Genomic DNA, 21,541 nt, shown 5'->3' with positions numbered 1-21,541 from the left:
CAGTGACCAGCTGTGGCCTGAGGCCCAGACAGACGTGAGGCATCTTGGGACTCCTGTCCTGAGCAGCCCAAGTGAAAGCCGACCCAGAGAACAGCCATCCCGCTGGATAGCCTACTTAGAATTCTGGATGGCGCTGTGCCTCACACTGTACCATCCATGCTCATCCATGGGGCTGGCTGGTGGACACTGCTGCCCTCTGCAGGCCCTGAACGGAGGGGCACAGAACCAGCTAGCCCATCAGTGAGGACAAGACCCAGGCCTCCTGAGCCCCATCAGAATGCTTCATTTTTACCTTCAGAACTACCCCGCATTTTGCTTTCCCTTCCATGCTGCAACCTACTCAAACTCCAGTGTCACTCTTGGGACCTCACTCGGATGGGAGCACCCACATGAGGCTGGGCATGAAGTGGGCTTGGGAGCAGCTGGTCCCCAGCCACACCTTGAGCTCTGCATGTCGTCTTCCTGCTGCTTCTGCACTGGCGTGGGGATCCCAAAGAAGTTGGGTCAGGGTTAGGCGGGCAGGAGGACAGTAGCTGAGCTCCTTGGGCTCCTACTTCCCCAAGGAGGCAGTCGCGCTGGGAGCATCAGGCTCTTGGGAGCAGCAGCACCTTGGACAGAGAGCGCAGCCTGGTAGTGGGTGGTCCCAGTGCACATCAGGGGCTGCTCTCGCCAGGGAAGGTGCCCGGAAGGTGGCTGCTCCTAGCCCCCAGGAAGCCCTGTTCTCATTACACCTGTTTTTTAGAGTGCCTGGAAACGGATCCTTCCTAGTGTCCTGGAGGTGGAGGAGTCCACTGATTTCTTCAAGTCAGGGGCTGCATCAGTGGATGTTGTGAGGTAAGGGCCAGGAGTGCATGGGGTCTGGTCCCAGCTGTCTGTACCTGTGTCACAAACCACACCAACACCTTGTGGCAGGAAACAACCACCATTTGTTATGTTTGTGGATCATTCAGATCAGATCAGAAAGGACTCATGTGTGGCCCTTGGGGGAATCACCTTGGATGGTGGTGGGTCTGTAGACCGGCAGGACCTAGAAGAGCCAGGCAGGGGTATCCTCCTCCAAGGTGGCATCTCACTGCTGTGCCTGGCCGTTGAGCCTGGAGGGCTGGCATCTGCTGAGATGGCACTGCCAACCAGGCACCTATGTGTTGCAGCCCCAGAGTGGCTGCTCTGGGATCTGGTGGCATTGTAGGTGGTGGCTAATGGCTCTGAGCATGCTGGTACCAGCAAAGAAGGCAGATGCAGACCCAGCTGGAAGGCCATTGACCTGATTGTTCTCAGTGGTCACAAGCCTGCCCAGATTCAAGGGCAAGGGCTGGGTCACTGAGAGCCATGCCTCAAATGGGAGCAGGATCAAACCATGTGCAGCTGTTTTAACACTGCCACCAGCCCTGACATCCCCAGGGAAACCCAAGGTGTGTGGGGAAAGGGAATGGGCAGGTAGGAATCACCATAGACTAGGTTGCCTCTTCTTCTACTTCATATGAATTGTTCTGCTTTCCATTTAACTGTGGTAAGTTCTAATTTGAATAAAGGGAAGGAAGTGGGATATAGTAGAACATCTTTGGTTGCAAACAACTGTAACTTAGTTCATTCTGGTTTAAACAAAAGGAACAAAAAAGTCAAAAGGATCATGATAGCCTTCTTCAGGCTAATTACTTCAAAGACTCAAATTATGTCATTAACATAATTACTGTCTATCCATTTGGGGGCAGGATTTCTCTTCATAGTGACGAGGTGGCTGCACAGTAGTTTTGTTCTAATTTCTTATGTTATCAGCATTTCCAGTGGAAAGGTGGTTGGTCTCTGGTAGTCTTCACATAAGTCCTAGACTTGAATCTGACTGCTTCTGGTGGAGTCATGTGCCCCAGTAAGAATCCGTTGCTGACTAGGTGGAGGCATGCTCTGACTGGTCAACACTGGGTCATGTGCCCACCTCTGGAGCCAAGGATTGAGAGGACTGCATTCAACCCACATCTCTGGAAAGAGAGGGAGAAAATTGTTCCCTCAAAAAGTGTCAGTGCTGTTCCCAGAAGCAGATGAGGCAGGTGTTGTAAAGGCAGAAGCAAAGATGTGTACCACATGTGGGAAGAGGTTTCCTATACTTCAGGAAGATGCAAAGGAAACTCTGTGGAGCTCACTTACATAGAGAAAAATTCATGTGTGAAATTAAGGAAGTGTATTATCAATACAGTGTATTGAAGAGTGAGAAACACCTAGCTAGGCTCTGCATTTGGGTTCCTTCAGCAGAGCTGTAGAATGGGCAGTGCCAATCAGAGGCACTGATGAGGGAAAGGGATCCAGGGTGAGCGAGGGTGTGTGAAATCTAGTCCCCTGTGATTGAAAGGAGAGACTCACATATGTCCAAGATCTTTGGGGGAAAAAACAAGGATGAGCCTAACATTTGTGTTCTGGGGTGAGCCAAGAATGCAGCTGCTATCTGACCAAATCGAAAATCCACCTGAGTCTGAATTGAGTAAACACTCAACGACTTGAGTAAACCAAGTCATCCTGATGACAGGTCTCTCTCCTTGAATTTAATGATATTACAATAAAAAGCTTCCTATAAATAGTAGTTTGAGGAGGAGTTCCACGCTGTGCACCTGGAGGAGGTTCTGGGGAGGATCTTAAAAGGGGTTGATTCAGAGGAACAATTATGATCATGAGAATTGGGGATATGTAACCATCAGTTAGTTTTTGCTGTGTAACAAAACACCCCAGACATAGTGGCTTAAAAAAACCACCATTTTTTTTAAGCTCATGGTTCTGTGGGTCAACAGTTTGGGCTGGACTCAGTGATCTGGGCCAGATTGATGTCACTTAAGTGTTTGCAGTCAGCTATCAGGTCAGCTGGGGGCTTGTTGGTCTAGGATGACCCCTTCAGAGAGCCAGTGCAGGCTTGCGAGAGGGTCCTAGGAGCCAGGGGGTCCAAGGGAGCACATCATATCTGCTGAATTTATTGGCCAAAGCAAGTCATGGTGTTGGCCCAGCTTCAGAATGAATAAGGAAATGGACACCACTTCCTGATGGCAGGTGCTCTACAGGCTGGGACTACAGAAAAGGTGGAGCACTGTGGTCAGTTTTGCAACCTACCGCACTTATAAAAGGAGGGCTGAATTGGGCTTATGTGCTTGGAAACCTTGGACACTACAGATCTCTTATATCTCAGTCTGACTTATGTGTATGGTCAGTGTGAAGTATAAAATTAAGGTTTTTTTTTTTTTTAAATAATGCCCAGAAGAATTTTGGACACTTGAGAAAATGATGTCCTGAGGATGAGCCAGAGCTGCCTACAGCTTCTGAGCTGAGGTTGATGGAGGATGCAGATAAAACTGATTCCTTTTTTTGTTTTTTGAATACTTAAGAGCATGTATCTTTTTGTTTCTATTATGATGAAAAATATAGGAGATCTACCTCCTTAACAAATTTTTAAGTGCACATTCCAGTATTGTTAACTACAAGCACAATGGTGTACAACAGATATCCAGATATCCATGACTAAAATTTTATACCCATTCAATAGCAACTCCCTATTTCTCCCTCCCACCCAGTCCCTGGCAACCACCACTCTACTTTCTGCTTCAATGAGTTTGACTACTTGAGATACCTTATAGGAGTGGAATCATTTAGTATTTGTCCTTCTTTGACTGGCTTATTTCATTGGATAATCAGATTTAGCCATGTTGTAGTATGTGGCAGGACTTCCTTCTCTTTTAAGGCTGAATAATATTGCAGTGTATGTACATACCACGTTGTATCTACTCATCCGTTGGTGAACATTTAGGTTGTTTCTACCTTTTCACTCTTGTGAATAATGATATGGGAGTGCAGCTATCTCCTTGATCCTGATTTCAAAGTTACTGATTCACAATTCTTCTTTTTTATAAATTTATTTTTTATTGGTGTTTTTTTGCCAACATATAGAATAACACCCAGTGCTCATCCCATCAAGTGCCCCCCTCAGTGCCTGTCACCCAGTCACCCCCACCCCCCGCCCACCTCCCTTTCTACCACCCCTAGTTCGTTTCCCAGAGTTAGGAGTGTCTCATGTTCTGTCTCCCTTTCTGACATTTCCCACTCATCTTTTCTCCTTTGCCATTTATTCCCTTTCACTATTTTTTATTTTTTATTTTTATTTTTTATTTTTTTAAATTAATTTTTATTGGTGTTCAATTTACCAACATACAGAAAAACACCCAGTGCTCATCCCGTCAAGTGTCCGCCTCAGTGCCCATCACCCATTCCCCTCCACCCCCCGCCCTCCTCCCCATCCACCACCCCTAGTTTGTTTTCCAGAGTTAGGAGTCTTTATGTTCTGTCTCCCTTTCTGATATTTCCCAACATTTCTTTTCCCTTCCTTTATATTCCCTTTCACTATTTTTTATATTCCCCAAATGAATGAGACCATATAATGTTTGTCCTTCTCCGATTGCCTTATTTCACTCAGCATAATACCCTCCAGTTCCATCCATGTCAAAGCAAATGGTGGGTATTTGTCGTTTCTAATGGCTGAGGAATATTCCATTGTATACATAAACCACATCTTCTTTATCCATTCATCTTTCGATGGACACCGAGGCTCCTTCCACAGTTTGGCTATTGTGGACATTACTGCTAGAAACATCAGGGTGCAGCTGTCCCGGCGTTTCACTGCATCTGTATCTTTGGGGTAAATCCCCAGCAGTGCAATTGCTGGGTCATAGGGCAGGTCTATTTTTAACTCTTTGAGGAACCTCCACACAGTTTTCCAGAGGGGCTGCACCAGTTCACATTCCCACCAACAGTGCAAGAGGGTTCCCCTTTCTCCACATCCTCTCCAACATTTTTGGTTTCCTGCCTTATTAATTTTCCCCATTCTCACTGGTGTGAGGTGGTATCTCATTGTGGTTTTGATTTGTATTTCCCTGATGGCCAGTGATGCGGAGCATTTTCTCATGTGTTTGTTGGCCACGTGCATGTCTTCTTTGGAGAAATGTCTGTTCAAGTCTTCTATCCATTTCTTGATTAGATTGTTTTTTGGGTGTTGAGTTTGATAGGTCTTTATATAGATCTTGGATACTAGCCCTTTATCTGATATGTCATTTGCAAATATCTTCTCTCATTTGGTAGGTGCCTTTTGGTTTTGTTGACTGTTTCCTTTGCTGTGCAGAAGCTTTTATTTTCATGAAGTCCCAATAGTTCATTTTTGCTTTTTGCTTTTGTTTCCCTTGCCTTTAGAGACGTGTCTTACAGGAAGTTGCTGCAGCCAAGGTCAAAAAGGTTGCTGCCTGTGTTCTCCTCTAGGATTTTTTTAAAAAGATTTTCTTTATTTATTCATGAATGATGCGGAGAGAGATACATGCAGAGGGAGAAGCAGGCTCCCCTTAGGGAGCCTAATGAGGGATTTGATCTCAGACCCTGGGATCACGTCCTGAGCTGAAGGCAGATGCTCAAATGCTGAGCCACCCGGGTGTCCTGTCCTCTAGGATTTTGATCAATTCTTGTCTCACATATAGATTTTTCATCCATTTCATTTTGAATTTATCTTTGGATATGGTATAAGAAAATGGTCCAGTTTCATTCTTCTGCATGTGGCTGTCCAATTTTCCCAGCACCATTTATTGAAGAGACTGTCCTTTTCCATTGGATATTCTTTCCTGCTTTGTTGAAAGTTTGTGCCGGTACCATACTGTCTTGATGGTTACAGCTTTGTAATATAGCTTGAAGTCAGGTATTGTGATACCCCCCATCTTCTTTTTCAACATTCCTCTTAGTTTTCTGGGGTCTTTTCTAGTTCCTAAAAATCTTAGGATTATTTGTTCCAACTCTGTGAAAAAAAATTCCATGGTATTTTGATAGGGATTGCATTGAGTGTGTAAATTGCTCTGGGTAGCATAGACATTTTTCACAATATTAATTCTTCCAATCCATGAGCATAGCGTGTTTTTCCATCTCTTTGTGTCTTCCTCAATTTCTTTCAGAAGTGTTCTGTAGTTTTCACAGTACAGATCTCTTACCTCTTTGGTTAGGTTTATTCCTAGGTATCTCATGCTTTTGGGTGCAATTGTAAATGGGATCAATTCCTTGATTTCTCTTTCTTCAGTCTCATTGTTAGTGTATTGACATGCAACTGACTTTTTTGCATTGATTTTTATATCCTACCACTTTGCTGAATTCCTGTATCAGTTCTAGCAATTTTGGAGTAAAGTCTTTTGGATTCTCCATATATAGTGTCATGTCATCTGTGAAGAGTAAGAGTTTGAGTTCTTTGCCAATTTGAATGCCTTTTATTTCTTTTTTTGCCTGATTGCTGAGGCTAGGACATCTAGTACTATGTTGAATAGCAGTGGTGAGAGTGGACATCCCTGTCTTGTTCCTGATCTTAGGGGAAAGGCTCCCAGTGTTTCCCCATTGAGAATGATATTTGCTGTGGGCTTTTCATATATGGTTTTTATAATATTGAGGTATATTCCCTCTATCTCTACATGGTAGAGAGTTTTTTTTTAAAGATTTTATTTATTTATTCATTAGAGAGAGACACACACACACAGAGGCAGAAACAGGCAGAGAGAGAAGCAGACTCCATGCAGGAAGCCCAATGTGGGACTCGATCCCAGGATCCCAGGATCACATCCTGAGCCAAAGGCAGATACTCAACTGCTGAAGCACCCAGGCATCCCAGGGTAGAGAGTTTCAAGAAAGTATGCTTTATTTTCTCAAATGCTTTTTCTGCATCTATCGAGAGGATCATATGGTTTTTGTCTTTTCTTTTATTAGTGTGATCTATCACATTGGTTGATTTGCAAATGTTGAACCATCCTTGCATCCCAGGAATAAATCCCATTTGGTTGTGGTGGATAATCCTTTTAATGTACTGTTTGATCCTATTGGCTAGTATCTTGGTGGATATTTTGACATCCAAGTTCATTAGGGATATCAGTCTGTAATTCTCCTTTTTGGTGGGGTCTTAGGTTTAGAAATCAAAGTAATTCTGGCCTCATTGAATGAGTTTGGAAGTTTTCCTTCACTCCTATCTTTTGAAACAGCTTCAGTAGAATAGGTATGATTTCTTCTTTAAATGTTTGATAGAATTTCCTTGGGAAGCCATCTGGTCCTGGACTCTTGTGTCTTGGGAGGTTTTTGATGACTGCTTCAATTTCCTTGCTGGTTATTGATCTGTTCATGTCTTGTGTTTCTTCCTGTTTCAGTTTTGGAACTTTATAAGTTTCCAGGAATGCATCCATTTCTTCCTGATTGCCTAATTTGTTGTCATGGAGTTGCTCTTAATAAATTTCTAAAAATCATTTGTATTTCCTTGGTGTTGGTCATGATTTCTCCTCTTTCATTCATGATTTTAGTAATTTGAGCCTTTTTTTCTTTTTAATAAGTCTGGCTGGGGGTTTACCTATCTTATTAATTCTTTCAAAGTACCGGCTCCTGGTTTTGTTGATCTGTTCTCCTGTTCTTCTGGTTTCTATATCATTGAGTTATGCTCTAATCTTTATTATTTCTCTTCTCCTGTTTGGTTTAGGCTTCATTTGCTGTGCTTTCTCCAATTCCTTTTGGTGTGAGTTTAGCTTGTGTATTTGAGGTTTTTTCCAATTTTTTTTCAGAGAGGCTTGTATTGAAATGTACTTCAATACTTAGTACTTAGTACTGCCTCTGCTGTAACCCAAAGGTTTTGAACAGCTGCGCTTTCATTTTTGTTAGTTTGCATGAGTCTTTAATTCTTCTATAATTTCTTGGTTGACCCATTCATTCATTCTATGACCCATTCATAGGCTGCTCTTTAAGCATTGTTTGAGTTTCTTCCAAATTTCTTCTCGTGCTTGAGTTCTAGTTTCAAAGCATTGTGGTCTGAGAATATGCAAGGAATAATCTCAGAATTTTGGTATTGGTTGAGACCTGATTTGTGATCCAGTATGTGGTCTGTTCTGGAGAAAGTTCCACGTGTACTTGAGAGAATGTGTATTCAGTTGCATTAGGATGTAATGTTCTGTATATATCTGTGAAGTCCATATGGTCCAGTATGTCATTCAAAGCTCTTGTTTCTTTGTTCTGCTTAGATGATCTGTCCTTTGCTGAGAGTGGAGTGTATTATTATCTGTGTGTTTCTTTACTTTGGATATTAATTGGTTAATATAGTTGGCTGCTCCTACATTAGAGGCACGAATATTTATAATTGTTAGGTCTTCTTGTTGGATAGATCCTTTAAGTATGATATAGTGTCCCCCTTCATCTCTTACTACAGTCTTTGGTTTAAAATCTAATTTATCTGATATGAGAATTGCTACCGAAGCTTTCTTTTGAGGTCCATTTGCATGGTAAATTGTTCTCCATCCCCTCATTTTCAGTCTGAAGGTGTCTTTAGGTCTAAAATGAATCCCTTGTAGATAGCATTTGGATGAGTCTTGCTTTTTTATCCAGTCTGATCCCTGTATCTTTACTGGGACATTAACCTACTCACATTCAGAGTGATTATTGAAAGATATGAATTTGGTGTCATTGTATTTCCTGTACAGTCCCTGTTTCTGCAGATTGTCTCAGTTTCTTTAGGGCCCCTCTTTGCTTTACAGGGTCCTCCTTAATCTTTCTTGCAGGGCTGCCTTGGTGGTCACATATTTTTTCAGTTTCTGTCTATCCTGGTAGCTCTTTATCTCTCCTTCTATTCTGAATGAGAGCCTTGCGGGATAACATATTCTTGGCTGTATGTTTCTCTCATTTAGTACCCTGAATAGATCATGCCAGCCCTTTCTGGCCTGCCAGGTCTCTGTGGAGTGGTCTGCTATTAATCTTTCTCCCACTGTGTGTTAGGAATCTGTTGTCTCGAGTTGCTTTCAGGATTTTCTCTTTATCTCTGAGATTTGCAAGCTTCAGTATTATATGTCAGGGTGTTGATCTGCTTTTGTTGATTTGGAGAGAGGTCCTCTCTAACCCTTGGATATGAATGCCTGTTTCCTTCTCCAGATTAAGGATGTTCTCAGCTATGACTTGCTCAAATATACCTTCTGGTCCTCTCTCTGTCTCTCTCTCTGTGTCCTCAGGAATTCCAATAATATGGATGTTATTTTTTTTCAAAGTATCACTTAATTTTTTGAAGTCTCTCCTCATGGGCTATTAGTTGTTTTTTCTTTTTTTTTTTTATTAATTTTTATTGGTGTTCAATTTACCAACATACAGAAAAACACCCAGTGCTCATCCCTTCAAGTGTCCACCTCAGTGCCCGTCACTCATTCTTTTCCTCAGTTTCTTTCCTTTCCATCAACTTGTCATCTATGTCACTTATTCTCTCTTCTGCCTCTTTTACCCTAGCTGTTAGAGCATCCAGTTTAGACTGCATCTTAGAGTATTTTTAGTTTTTCCTAATCTCATTTCTGCACTAAGAGATTCTCTAGTGTCTTTTATGCTTTTTTCAAAACCTACTGGTAACCTTATAATTGTAATCTTGAACTCCATCCCCAGCATCTTACGTAAATCCATATCGATTAGATCTGTGGCAGAAGGTATTATCTCTGGTTCTTTTGTGGTGAATTCATCCTTCTATTCATTTTGTCTAATCCAGAATGGCTGTCTGAGTGAGCTAAGCCAAAAATATCAACCATGACACAAGCAAAATACACACTAGACAATTACGAAGAGGTCAGGAACTAGAAAATAGAAGAAAAAAGATAAAGAAAAAGAAAAATAATAATAAAGAGAAACAAAAAAAGAGGGAGGAAAAGGGTGAGGAGAGAGAATATAATCTCAGAGTGAATAAAACAGGGTTATCCACTTGGTTCTAAGTGTATTTTGGTTAGAAAATAGTAAATTCCAAAGTTATAAAAAATGCAAAACATATATATATAAATATATATATATAATTGAGTACAATAGAAAGAAGCCCTAAATGAAGAAAATATCTATAACATGTAGTTGTAAAATATTAAAGTTAAAAAAATAGTTAAAAAGGAAGAGTTGATAAAATAAGAAACTATTTGAGATGGAAAAAAAAGGAAAAGTATTGGAAGATTTTAACCTGAAAGATAAACAAATCATAGGAGAAAAACCTTGAGTTCTATACACTATTTTGCCCCAGTTCTAGAGCTTTCCAGTCCTGTCTGGTCAGTAAACTTGCTGTTCATCTGTTCTTCCAGCTAGCCTTCTAAGGGAGGGGACTGCTGTGCTGATTTTCAGGTGTCTACCTGGATGGATTTGCACTGCTGCTTGCCAGGGGGCTGGGCTCAGTGTGTTTGCTGTGTGAGATATTTTTTAATGAAGGCATCCTGCACCTCTTTTGAGGGTGAAAGAAAAAAAAATGACTGTACCCCAATCTCCAGCCCTGGAGCTGAGTGATATGTACGAAACTCTGTAGACCGCCAGTTGCCTGCCCGCTCAAGTCCTCCCTGGAGGCATGTGGGGGACACTGATTTGTGCAATTTGTAGAATTCTGACAGGGAGAGCTTTTGCCTGCTTGTGTGTGTACCTGCTCTACCCCTCCCAGAAAAAGCGGAGAGTCACCCTGTTTCTGTCCTTTGCTGGGCCCTGGCATGGAGAGCATTCACCTGGTAGAGTCAGTCTAGAGGAAGGGACCCAACACAGAGAGGGGTCAACACAGAGAGAGGTCCCTGATCTGGCCATGGATCCTCGTTAATGGCACGAGAATCTGAACCTGTTCCCAGGCTTATTGACCTAAGCCTGTCTCCCCACTCCAAGACTTGGCTCTTCTGGCTCAGGCACCCCTGTTCTTTCTGTGCCTCTGGCATATTGAGGCCCCTATGTCCCACCTGTGATCCTTCCCCTACTTTACCTTGAGTACCTTTCAGGCAGGGATGTCTCTCATAGGAGCAGATTTCTATAGGTCCTGATCTCAAGCTCCAGGACTGTATCAATTTTCTGCAGCCAGCTTACAAAGGCTTCCTCCCTCAGTCGTTTATCTTCTAACATATTCCCTCCATTTCCCTTTTCCACACTCCTACCTTGCAAAAAGTGGTTACTTTTCTATTTGTACAGTTCTAGCCATTCTTTCTGTACATCTCAGGTTGAATTCATAGGTGTTGAGGTTGGTTTGATAGTTTTCTGGTTAAATTTAGGGGACCAGATGAAATGAGGACCCCTACTCTTCTGCCATCTTACCTCTCTCCCCTAATTTTTTATTTATATTCAATTAGCCATCATATAGTAAGTACATCATTAGTTTCAGATGCAGTGTTCAATAATTTGTCAGTTGATAACACACCCAGTGCTCATCACACCATGTGCCCTATATTGGCCATTATTTCTTTAAATAAGCTTTCTGCTCCTTTCTCTCCTTTTTCTGAAACTCCCAATAATGTATATATTGGTCCATTGATGATCTCCCATAAATCCCTTAGTCTTTCTTCTTTCTTTTTAGTAATTTTCCTTTTTGCTTCACAGACTTGATCGTTTCAAATGAGCTGTCTACAAGTTAACTGAATCTCTAATTTCCAAGCTAAGAACTTGGAATTTCCTCCCAATCATGTAGTGCTGTTCCAGGGAGCAGAGACTATGGCAAGAAGGTGCCACAGATTTTCCTACTGGCTTCAAAGCAGCTGGTTTTACACTTGTCAGAGGTGCAAGAGTCTTTTAGCTGGTTTCTGGATTTCTCATAAAGGGAATTGGTCCATGTATGATTGAGTTGGTGTTTCTTTGGGAAGAAGAGGGTCTGAGGCATTGTCTTTTGCCATCTTATTGATGTTACTCTAAGAGCATTAAGAACACTGATTTCTCCACCTTCTATTCTGCCTCCATCTTTTCCACCACATAAGTATCCAGTTGATGGGGACAGAGACCCAGCTTATGAGCCAGAAGCTCATTCTCCTGAACTAGCAAGTTTGGCCTGTGATTTGGGGCTGGAATACTGGCAGATATCCCAATTCAAAAATAATGAGAAGAAACAGGAGGAGAGAGAGTAGGAGAAAGAAGATAAGGAGGAAAAGAAAAAGAATGAGAAGGAGAAATTAATGTAGATCATTCAGTTTGTAGACCAAGGAGCTTGTGGAGCCCTTTGGCATGCTTCCTAAATACTTTGTTAAGAACATAAGCAACAAAGTTAAGATATGCCTTGTTTCTTCTTTGAGCAGTCTCTAGACAGGCAGCTTAGGGGATGTCAGAGACCCATTGTGTTAGCCAGGGTCCCCACAGAATAGATGGCGCACTCTAGCTGGACAACTGAAGAGAGTTTAATTAGGGGTCTATACATGAAAGGAGGGGCAGGGAAGACCAACAAAGAATGTCAAGGTACCTTGGGACTCACAAGAGCTGGTAGCCTGGCTGTGAAGAGGCAATAAGAAGGAACCGGAACCTGGGGGCTTGGAGCTGTTAGGATAGGAACTGTGACCATTGGAATGGAAACACAACCTTTCCAGCCTATGGATCAGCAGTGAGAGAACAAGAGGATAAATACCCCAACCTCTTTTCTCTTATCCTCCAGTTTCCTACCATTATCTCCTATTGGCCAAATAAAGCCAGAAGTCCAAAGACTTGTGACTTTATAGTATATGCAACTTTAGTATATCCCACAAAATCCAGCCTCCCGAGATACAAGATAGAGGAGAATGAGAAGGGGACTACGGAGAGATAAAGAGAAAACACACATCTCATGAGAGAACTGGACAGCCTATGAAAAAAAAATACCTTGGCTGTCTTGTACCCAGGATGGAGAATTAAGAATTAAAGATCCACCACTGGTTGAGTAATACTACCAAAGGCATGTGAAGGAATGAATAGATGCCCCCTCTGTGCAAGGCTTGCTTGTGTCCTCTTGGCTCTGTCCTTGACACTTGGCTGTTCAACATTGCTACATATGAGTGCTATATAGCCAACTAATCACTTTGAGAATGCAGTAAAGCTGAGGGATGAGAGGGATGGGAAAGTCAGAGTGTAAAGGCTCTCTGTGAAGCTGGAAATTTGGCCCCTTTAAACCAGATGAAATGTATCAAAACCCAATGTATGATTCTCTTTGGAGCTCAGAAAAATCAAATCCCTGCTACAAGTGGAGGATTTAGGATGTGGCTCGGAATTTGTGTGAATTAGGGGCACAATGTGACGTCATGCATTCACTTGTGTCATCTATGAATATTTGTTGAGCACCTACTATTAGTAAGGCACTGTGCCTGAGTTAGGATTATAGTGGAACAAATAGATATAATTCCTAGACTGTATGTGCTTTGGGGAAAGACAAAGTAAATAGACAAAATTACACTTTGGATCTTGTACACCTTTAACATCCCATGTTCCTTTTATAAGCTCTTCCTTACTTTGTGGCACTACAGGATGTTCTTGTACCTTCCCTGCCATAGCCCTAGAATCAGGCATTTCTCCGAGAATCCTTGCTTGCTTTTATTTGAAGATGTGGGTGCTAGGTGTGCTTATTTCTACTTGTGTGTCATTGCTTCTTGGCCCTCCCAGCTGACAGGGCAGAAAATATATCTATAGCTGTCTCTCTGTATATCTATATACCCATCTGTATATCTATACAAAGAAGAATATATATATATATATTCTTGAGGAATACAGAGATATTTATATATAATATATATATATATATCTGTGTCTATAAGGATGAAGGTGTCAGGGGTCTCCAAGGCAAAGCAAATGTCAACAAATTTCCTCAATTTTTTGTTTTTCTGAGAAACTATTTTTCTTTCACTTTTGAAGAATAATTTTGCTGGATACAGAATTTTATGTTAACTTCTTCTTTTGATACTCTAAATAGTTGACTCCACCTCTTACTTGCATGGTTTCTGAAGAAAAGTCCAATGTAATTATCATACTTGTTTTTATATGAGTAAGGAATTTTTCCCTCTGATTTCTTACAAGATTTTCTCTTTGTCTTTTATTTTCTGCAGTTTGAATATGACATGCTTGTGTAGATATGTGGGTTTTTAAAAAATACTACTTAGTGTTCTTTGAGCCTCTGTTTCTATGAGTTAGTGTCTTTAGAAAATTCACAGTATTATTACTTCAAATATTTCTTCCATTTCCTTTTTTTTTAATAAATTTATTTTGTATTGGTGTTCAATTTACCAACATACAGAATAACACCCAGTGCTCATGCTGTCAAGTGCCCCCCTCAGTGCCTGGCACCCAGTCACCCCCACCACCCGCCCTCCTCCCCTTACACCACCCCTAGTTCCTTTCCCAGTTAGGAGTCTTTTAGGTTCTGTCTCCCTTTCTGATATTTCCCACACATTTCTTCTCCCTTCCCTTATATTCCCTTTCACTATTATTTATATTCCCCAAATGAATGAGAACATACAATGTTTGTCTTTCTCCGATTGACTTACTTCACTCAGCATAATCCCCTCCAGTTCCATCCACGTTGAAGCAAATGGTGGGTATTTGTCGTTTCTAATGGCTGAGGAATATTCCATTGTATACATAGACCACATCTTCTTTATCCATCATCTTTCGATGGACACCGAGGCTCCTTCTGCAGTTTGGCTATTGTGGACATTGCTGCTAGAAACATCAGGGTGCAGGTGTCCCGGCGTTTCATTACATCTGTATCTTTGGGGTAAATCCCCAACAGTGCAATTGCTGGGTCGTAGGGCAGATCTAGTTTTAACTCTTTGAGGAACCTCCACACAGTTTTCCAGAGTGGCTGCACCAGTTCACATTCCCACCAACAGTGTAAGAGTGTTCCCTTTTCTCCGTATCATTTTCCCCATTCTCACTGGTGTGAGGTGGTATCTCATTGTGGTTTTGATTTGTATTTCCCTGATGGCAAGTGATGCAGAGCATTTTCTCATGTGCGTGTTGGCCATGTCCATGTCTTCCTCTGTGAGATTTCTGTTCATGTCTTTTACCCATTTCATGATTGGATTGTTTGTTTCTTTGGTGTTGAGTTGAATAAGTTCTTTATAGATCTTGGAAACTAGCCCTTTATCTGATAGGTCATTTGCAAATATCTTCTCCCATTCTGTAGGTTGTCTTTTAGATTTGTTGACCGTATCCTTTGCTGTGCAAAAGCTTCTTATCTTGATGAAGTCCCAATAGTTCATTTTTGCTTTTGTTTCTTTTGACTTTGTGGATGTATCTTGCAAGAAGTTACTGTGGCCAAGTAAGATACCTAGGAATAAACCTAACCAAAGAGGTAAAGGATCTATACCCTAAAAACTATAGAACACTTCTGAAAGAAATTGAGGAAGACACAAAGAGATGGAAAAATATTCCATGCTCATGGATTGGAAGAATTAATATTGTGAAAATGTCTATGTTACCCAGGGCAATTTACACGTTTAATGCAATCCCTATCAAAATACCATGGACTTTCTTCAGAGAGTTAGAACAAATTATTTTAAGATTTGTGTAGAATCAGAAAAGATCCCGAATAGCCAGGGGAATTTTAAAAAAGAAAACCATAGCTGGGGGCATCACAATGCCAGATTTCAGGTTGTACTACAAAGCTGTGGTCATCAAGACAGTGTGGTACTGGCACAAAAACAGACACACAGATCAGTGGAACAGAATAGAGAACCTAGAAGTGGACCCTGAACTTTATGGTCAACTAACATTCGATAAAGGAGGAAAGACTATCCACTGGAAGAAAGACAGTCTCTTCAATAGATGGTGCTGGGAAAATTGGACATCCACATGCAGAAGAATGAACTAGACCACTCTCTTGCACCATACACAAAGATAAACTCAAAATGGATGAAAGATCTAAATGTGAGACAAGATTCCATCAAAATCATAGAGGAGAACACAGGCAACACCCTTTTTGAACTCGGCCACAGTACTTCTTCATACTGGATAATTTCAAGTTCACCAATGCTTTCTTCTGCTTGTTCAAAGCTAATGTTGAACCTCTCTAGTGAGTCTTTTGTTTTAGTTATTGTACTTGTCAGCTTCAGAATTTTTGCTTTTTTATTAAAATTTCTATCTTTATTGACATTCTCATTTTCTCATAAATCATTTTCCATATTTCCTTTAGTTCTTTGTTCATGGTTTCCTTTAAATCATTGTATATATTTAAAGACAGTTGACTTAACTAACATCTTTGACTAATAATTCTAATATCTGATCTTCCTAGAGAGTGATTTCTTCCAAAGTCTTTTATTTTTCCTGTCCATTAGCGATATTTGCCTATTTCCTTGTATGTTTTACATATTTTTGTTTAAAACTGGAGGGTTATGTTGTGGTAGTTCAGAGAATGTGATTGTCTCATTCTTCAGTGATTGCTAAATCTAGCTTGTGGAGGGTTAGAGCCATCCATTTGTGACTTTCCCAAACTGTTTCCCCCTTTTTTTGCTAAGTGTATATTCTTTGTTGTATGTAGAAATTAAAGTTTCTGTTCTGTTGTCTCTGTGGTCAGCCAGTAGCCTAACAAGGATTTTCTTAAATATCTGACTCCCAAAAGAGGGGAATGAGTACTGTGTCTTTTGCTGTCCTGCAGGCTGCCTCAGCCTTTGGAGTTAGGATGTAGCTGCCACCTTTGCACTGGCCCCTCGGTGACCAAAAGCAACATCAGCACTCAGAGCACACAGTCTAGATATGCAGGAGACAAGATCCTTATTGCCCACCCTGGCTCCAGAAAGCTGCATCGGGAATGAGGCCAGCTGCCCTCACTGCCTCCTACCACAGGGATGGGGAGTAATATGTCATGAAAGGCTGAAATTTACTGATGTTTACAGTCTCATCATGTCCTTTCCTGGATGCTGCACGTGTCTGACTCCTCTAGAGTTCAGAACATTGGAATCAGATGATTCCGCAAGTTCAATGGTTGTTTATGTGGAAGGATGGATCTTTGGAACTTCAGTTCCACCATTTTCTGTCTTATATATAAGGTTTCGTTTTTCTTGAGTAAATACCTAAGAGTGAAATGGGAAGTATATGTTTGATTTTTAAGAAACTGCCAACCACTACCCAAAACAGTTTCCAAAGTACCATTTTAAACAATCCCACCAGCAATGTAGGAGAGTTCAGTCGCTCTACATCTTTTTTTTTTTATGAAACATATTTTCTTTAATGTCATTAAAAATTGCCATTGTCTATGACTTTACAAAGAAAAAATTACTTTTAGAAACCTGTAGGCAAGGTCTTGTAGTATTATGAATTGGTAATACAAATTGAGGGGTGGAAACAAGTTATGGGCTTTTCACAAAGGGATTCTTTATAAATTTGGAAAAATGTAAAGCATAAAGAACAAATAAAATCACACATAATACCACTGTATCAGAAAGTGCTTACATTCAGTGGTGAGTATCAGAAACCTGAGAAACTGTGGCTTAAATTTGGAGTTTTATATACTTGGTAAAACTTTCACATATGGGCAGTCCCAAGCTGGCATGACATTCCATGATGCTATTAGACCCAAGATCCTCCTATCATTTTCCTTCATTAGGGCAAGATAACTGCCCCACCTTCAGCCTTGTCTACATATCCCAGGCAGGAAGAAAAGATATGTGCTCACTTTCCAAAATATGGTGGGAATAAATATAAATTATTGTGTATATGTTGCAAGCTAACCTGTCACTCCTGGTTTACAAATGCAGTCGCTCTACATCTTTACCAATAATTGATATTGTCAGATTTTAATTTAATTTGAATTTTGTGTTTAAATCCATTTTCGTTAACATATACTATTATTAGTTTCAGGAATAGAATTTAGTTATCATCAGTTGCATAGAACACCCAGTGCTCATTCCATCAAGTGCCCTCCCTAAAGCCTACACCAATTAGCCCACCCTCCTGCCCACCTTCTCTCCAGCAACTGTCAACTTGTTTCCTACAGTTAAGAGTCTCTTATGGTTTGCCTCCCTCCCTGCTTTTATTCTACTTTAGTTTTTCTTATCTTCTCCTATGTTCATCTGTTTTGTTTCTTAAATTCCACATTTGAGTGAAATCATATGGTATTTGTGTTTCTCTGACTGACTTATTTCGCTTACATAATACCCTATATTTCCATCCACATCACTGCATATGGCAAGATTTCATTCTTTCTTATGGCTGAATAATATTCCATCACACACACACACACACCACATCTTATTAATCCATTCATCTGTCTATGGAGATCTCTACTTGTTCCACATTTTGGCTATTTTGGACATTGCTGCTACAAACATTGGGGTACCTGTGCTGCTTCAAATCACTATGTTTGTATCCATTGGATAAACACCTAGTAGTGCAATTTCTGGGTTGTAGAATAGTTCTATTTTTAACTTCTTGAGAAACATCCATATTGCATTCCCACCAACAGTTTGCATTTCCCTTTCTCTGCATCTTCCTCAACATCTGTTGTTTCCTGAGTTGTTAATTTTAGCCATTCTAACCAGTGTGAGGTGGTATTTCATTGTGGTTTTGGATTGTATTTTCCTGATGACAAGTGATGTGGAGCATTTTTTCATCTGTCTATTGGCCATTTGTATGTCTTCTTTGGAAAATGTTTGTGTCTTCTGCCCATTTCTTGTCTGGATTGTTTGGGTTTTGCGAGGTGTTGAGTTTGATAAGTTCTTTATATATCTTGGATACTAACCCTTTATCTGATATGTCATTTGCATATATATTCTCCCGTTCTGTAGGTTGCATTTTAGTTTTATTGACTGTTTCCTTTGCTGTACATAAGCTTTTTATCTTGATGAAGTCCAATAGTTCATTTTTGCTTTTGTTTCCCTTGCCTTTGGAGACAGGTTTGGCAGAAGCTGCTGCAGCTGAAGTCAGAGAAGTTGCTGCCTGTGTTTTCCTCCAGGATTTTTCTGGATCCCTGTCTCACATCTAGTTTTTCATCCATTTTGAGTTATTTTTGTTTCATTCTTCTGCATGTGGCTGTCCAATTTTCCCAACATCTTCTGTTGAAGAGACATCTTTGCATTGGACATTCTTTCCTGCTTTGTCAAAGATTAGTAGATCATAGAGTTGAGGATCCATTTCTGGGTTCTCTATTCTGTTCAATTGATCTATGTGTCGGCTTTTGTGCCAGTGCTATGCTTTCTTGATGATTAGAGATTTGTAATACAGCTTGAAGTATGGAATTGTGATGCCTCCAGCTTTGGTTTTCTTTTTCAACATTACTTTGGTTATTTGGGGTCTTTTCTGGTTCCATACAAATTTTACCGTTTTCTGTTCCAGCTCTGTGAAAAATGTTGATGGTATTTTGATAGAGATTGCATTGAGCGTGTAGATTGCTCTGGGTAGCAGAGACATTTTCATAATATTCTTCCAATCCATGAGCATGGCGTGTTTTTCCGTCTCTTTGTGCCTTAATTTCTTTCATAACTGTTCTATAGTTTTCACAGTACAGATCCTTTACCTCTTTGGTTAGGTTTATTCCTAGGTATCTTACGGTTTTTAGTGCAATTATAAATGAGATAGATTCCTTGATTTCTCCTTCTTCAGTCTCGTTGTTAGTGTATAGACATGTAACTGATTTCTGTGCATTGATTTTTATATCCTGCCACTTTGCTGAATTCCTGTATCAGTTCTAGCAATCTTGGGGTGGAGTCTTTTGGGTTCTCTATGTACAATATCATGTCATCTGCAAAGAGGGAGAGTTTGACTTCTTCGTTGCCAATTTGAATGCCTTTTATTTCTTTTTGGTGTCTGATTGCTGAGGCTAGGACTTCTAGTACTATGTTGAGCAACAGTGGTGAGAGTGGACATCTCTGTTGTGTTCCTGACCTTAGGGTAAAAGTTCTCAGTTTTTCCCCATTGAGAATAATATTCACTGTGAGTCCTTCACATGGCTTTTATGATATTGAGGTATGTTCCCTCTATCCCTACATGGCAGAGCATTTTAATCAAGAAAGGATCCTGTATTTTATCAAATGCTGTTTTGCATCTATTGAGAGGATCATATGGTTCTTCTCTTTTCTTTTATTAATGTGATGTATCACAATGATTGATTTGTGGATGTTTAACCACACCTGCATCCCAAGAGTAAGCCTCACTTGGTCATGGTGAATAATCCTTTTATGGTATTGTTGGATCCTATTAGCTAGTATCTTGTTTAGAATTTTTGCATCCATATTCATCAGGGATATTGGTCTGTAATTCTCTTTTTTGATGAGGTCTTTGGTTTGGAGATCAAGGTAATATTGGCCTCATAGAATGAGTTTGGAATCTTTCCTTCCATTTCTAGTTTTTGAAACAGCTTAAGAAGAATAAATATTAATGCTTTATATATTCAATAGAATTTCCCTGGGAAGCCACCAGGCCCAGGACTCTTGTTTTTGGGGAGATTTTTGATTACTGATTCAAATTCTATGCTGGTTATGGGTTTGTTCAGGTTTTCTATTTCTTCCTGTTTCAGTTTTAGTAGTTTATATGTTTCTAGGAATGCATCCATTTCTTCCAGATTGCGTAATTTGTTTGCATATAATTGCTCATGATATTCTCTTATAATTGTTTGTATTTCTTTGATATTGGTTGTGAACGCTCCTCTTTCATTCATGATTTCATTTATTTGTGTGCCTTCTTTATTCTTTTTGATAAGTCTGGCTATGGGTTTATCAATCTTCTTAATTCTTTCAATGAACTAGCTCCTAATTTTGTTGATCTGTTCTACCATTCTTTGACTTCCATGTCATTGATTTCTTCTCTAATCTTTATTATTTCTCTTATCCTGCTGGATTTAGGTTTTATTTGCTGTTCTTTTTCCAGCTCCTTTAGGTGTAAGGTTATGTTGTATCTTTGAGACTTTTCTTGCTATTTGAGAAAGGGTTGTATTGCTATATATTTCCCTCTTAGGATTGCCTTTGCTACATCTCAAAGGTTCTTTGTTTTCATTTTCCTTTGCTTCCATGTATTTTTAACAATTACCCTTTGATTTCCTGGTCAACCCATTCATTTTTCAGTAGGATGTTCTTTAACTTCTGTGAATTTGTGGGCCTTCCAAATTTTTTCTTGTGGTTGATTCCATGTTTTATAGAATTGTACTCTGAAAATATGCATAGTTTCATTTCAATCCTTTGGTATGGGTTGAGACCTGATTTGTGACCCAATATGTGATCTCTTCTGGGGAATGTTCCATGTGCACTTAAGAAGAATATGTATTTTGCTGCTTTAAGGTGAAATGCTTTGAATATATTTGTGGAGTCCATCTGATCCAGTTTGTCATTCAAAGCCCTGTTTCTTTGTTGATCTTCTGCTTAGATGATCTGTCCATTGCTGTGAGTGGGGTGTTAAAGTCCCCTATTGTTGTACTATTATCAACGACTTCCTTTAATTTTGTTATTTTTAAATGATTTTAGTTGACAGAGAGAGAGAGGGGGTATACAAGCAGGGAGAGCAGCCGAGGGAGTGGGGGAAGTAGGCTCTCTGCTGAGCAAGGAGCCCAATGCGGGGCTCAATCCAAGGACCCTGGGATCATGACCTGAGCCCAAGGCAGATGCTTAATTGAGCTACCCAAGCACTCCTTTAATTTTGTTATTAATTGGTTTATATATTTGGCTGCTCCCAAGTTAGGGGAATAAATATTTAAAATTATTAGATCTTGTTGGATAGACACTCTTATTATGATGTACTGTCCTTCATCTCTTTTTAGTCTTTGATTTAAAATCTAGTTTGTCTGAAAGAACTATTGCTACTCCAGCTTTCTTTTGATGTCCATTAACATGATAAATGG

General features: G+C 40.2%; 1 protein-coding gene across 4 annotated transcripts in view; it reads left to right on the top strand.

Annotated features, from left to right (window-relative positions):
- The window catches only part of ALDH1L1 (aldehyde dehydrogenase 1 family member L1), a 107,537-nt gene that overhangs the window by 44,269 nt on the left and 41,727 nt on the right, over positions 1 to 21,541 (top strand). For all 4 annotated transcript variants that reach the window (XM_072720121.1, XM_025991615.2, XM_025991614.2 and 1 more), the window contains one exon: positions 743 to 834. In XM_072720121.1, the coding sequence (XP_072576222.1) occupies positions 743 to 834 (92 nt within the window). The remainder of the gene's footprint in view (positions 1 to 742; positions 835 to 21,541) is intronic.

The sequence above is a fragment of the Vulpes vulpes genome, chromosome 9 (genome assembly GCF_048418805.1).
Source record: "Vulpes vulpes isolate BD-2025 chromosome 9, VulVul3, whole genome shotgun sequence".
NCBI classification, from domain to species: domain Eukaryota; kingdom Metazoa; phylum Chordata; class Mammalia; order Carnivora; family Canidae; genus Vulpes; species Vulpes vulpes.
The sequence above is the reverse complement of the archived record's forward strand: the minus strand, read 5'-3'. Positions and strand labels throughout refer to the sequence as shown.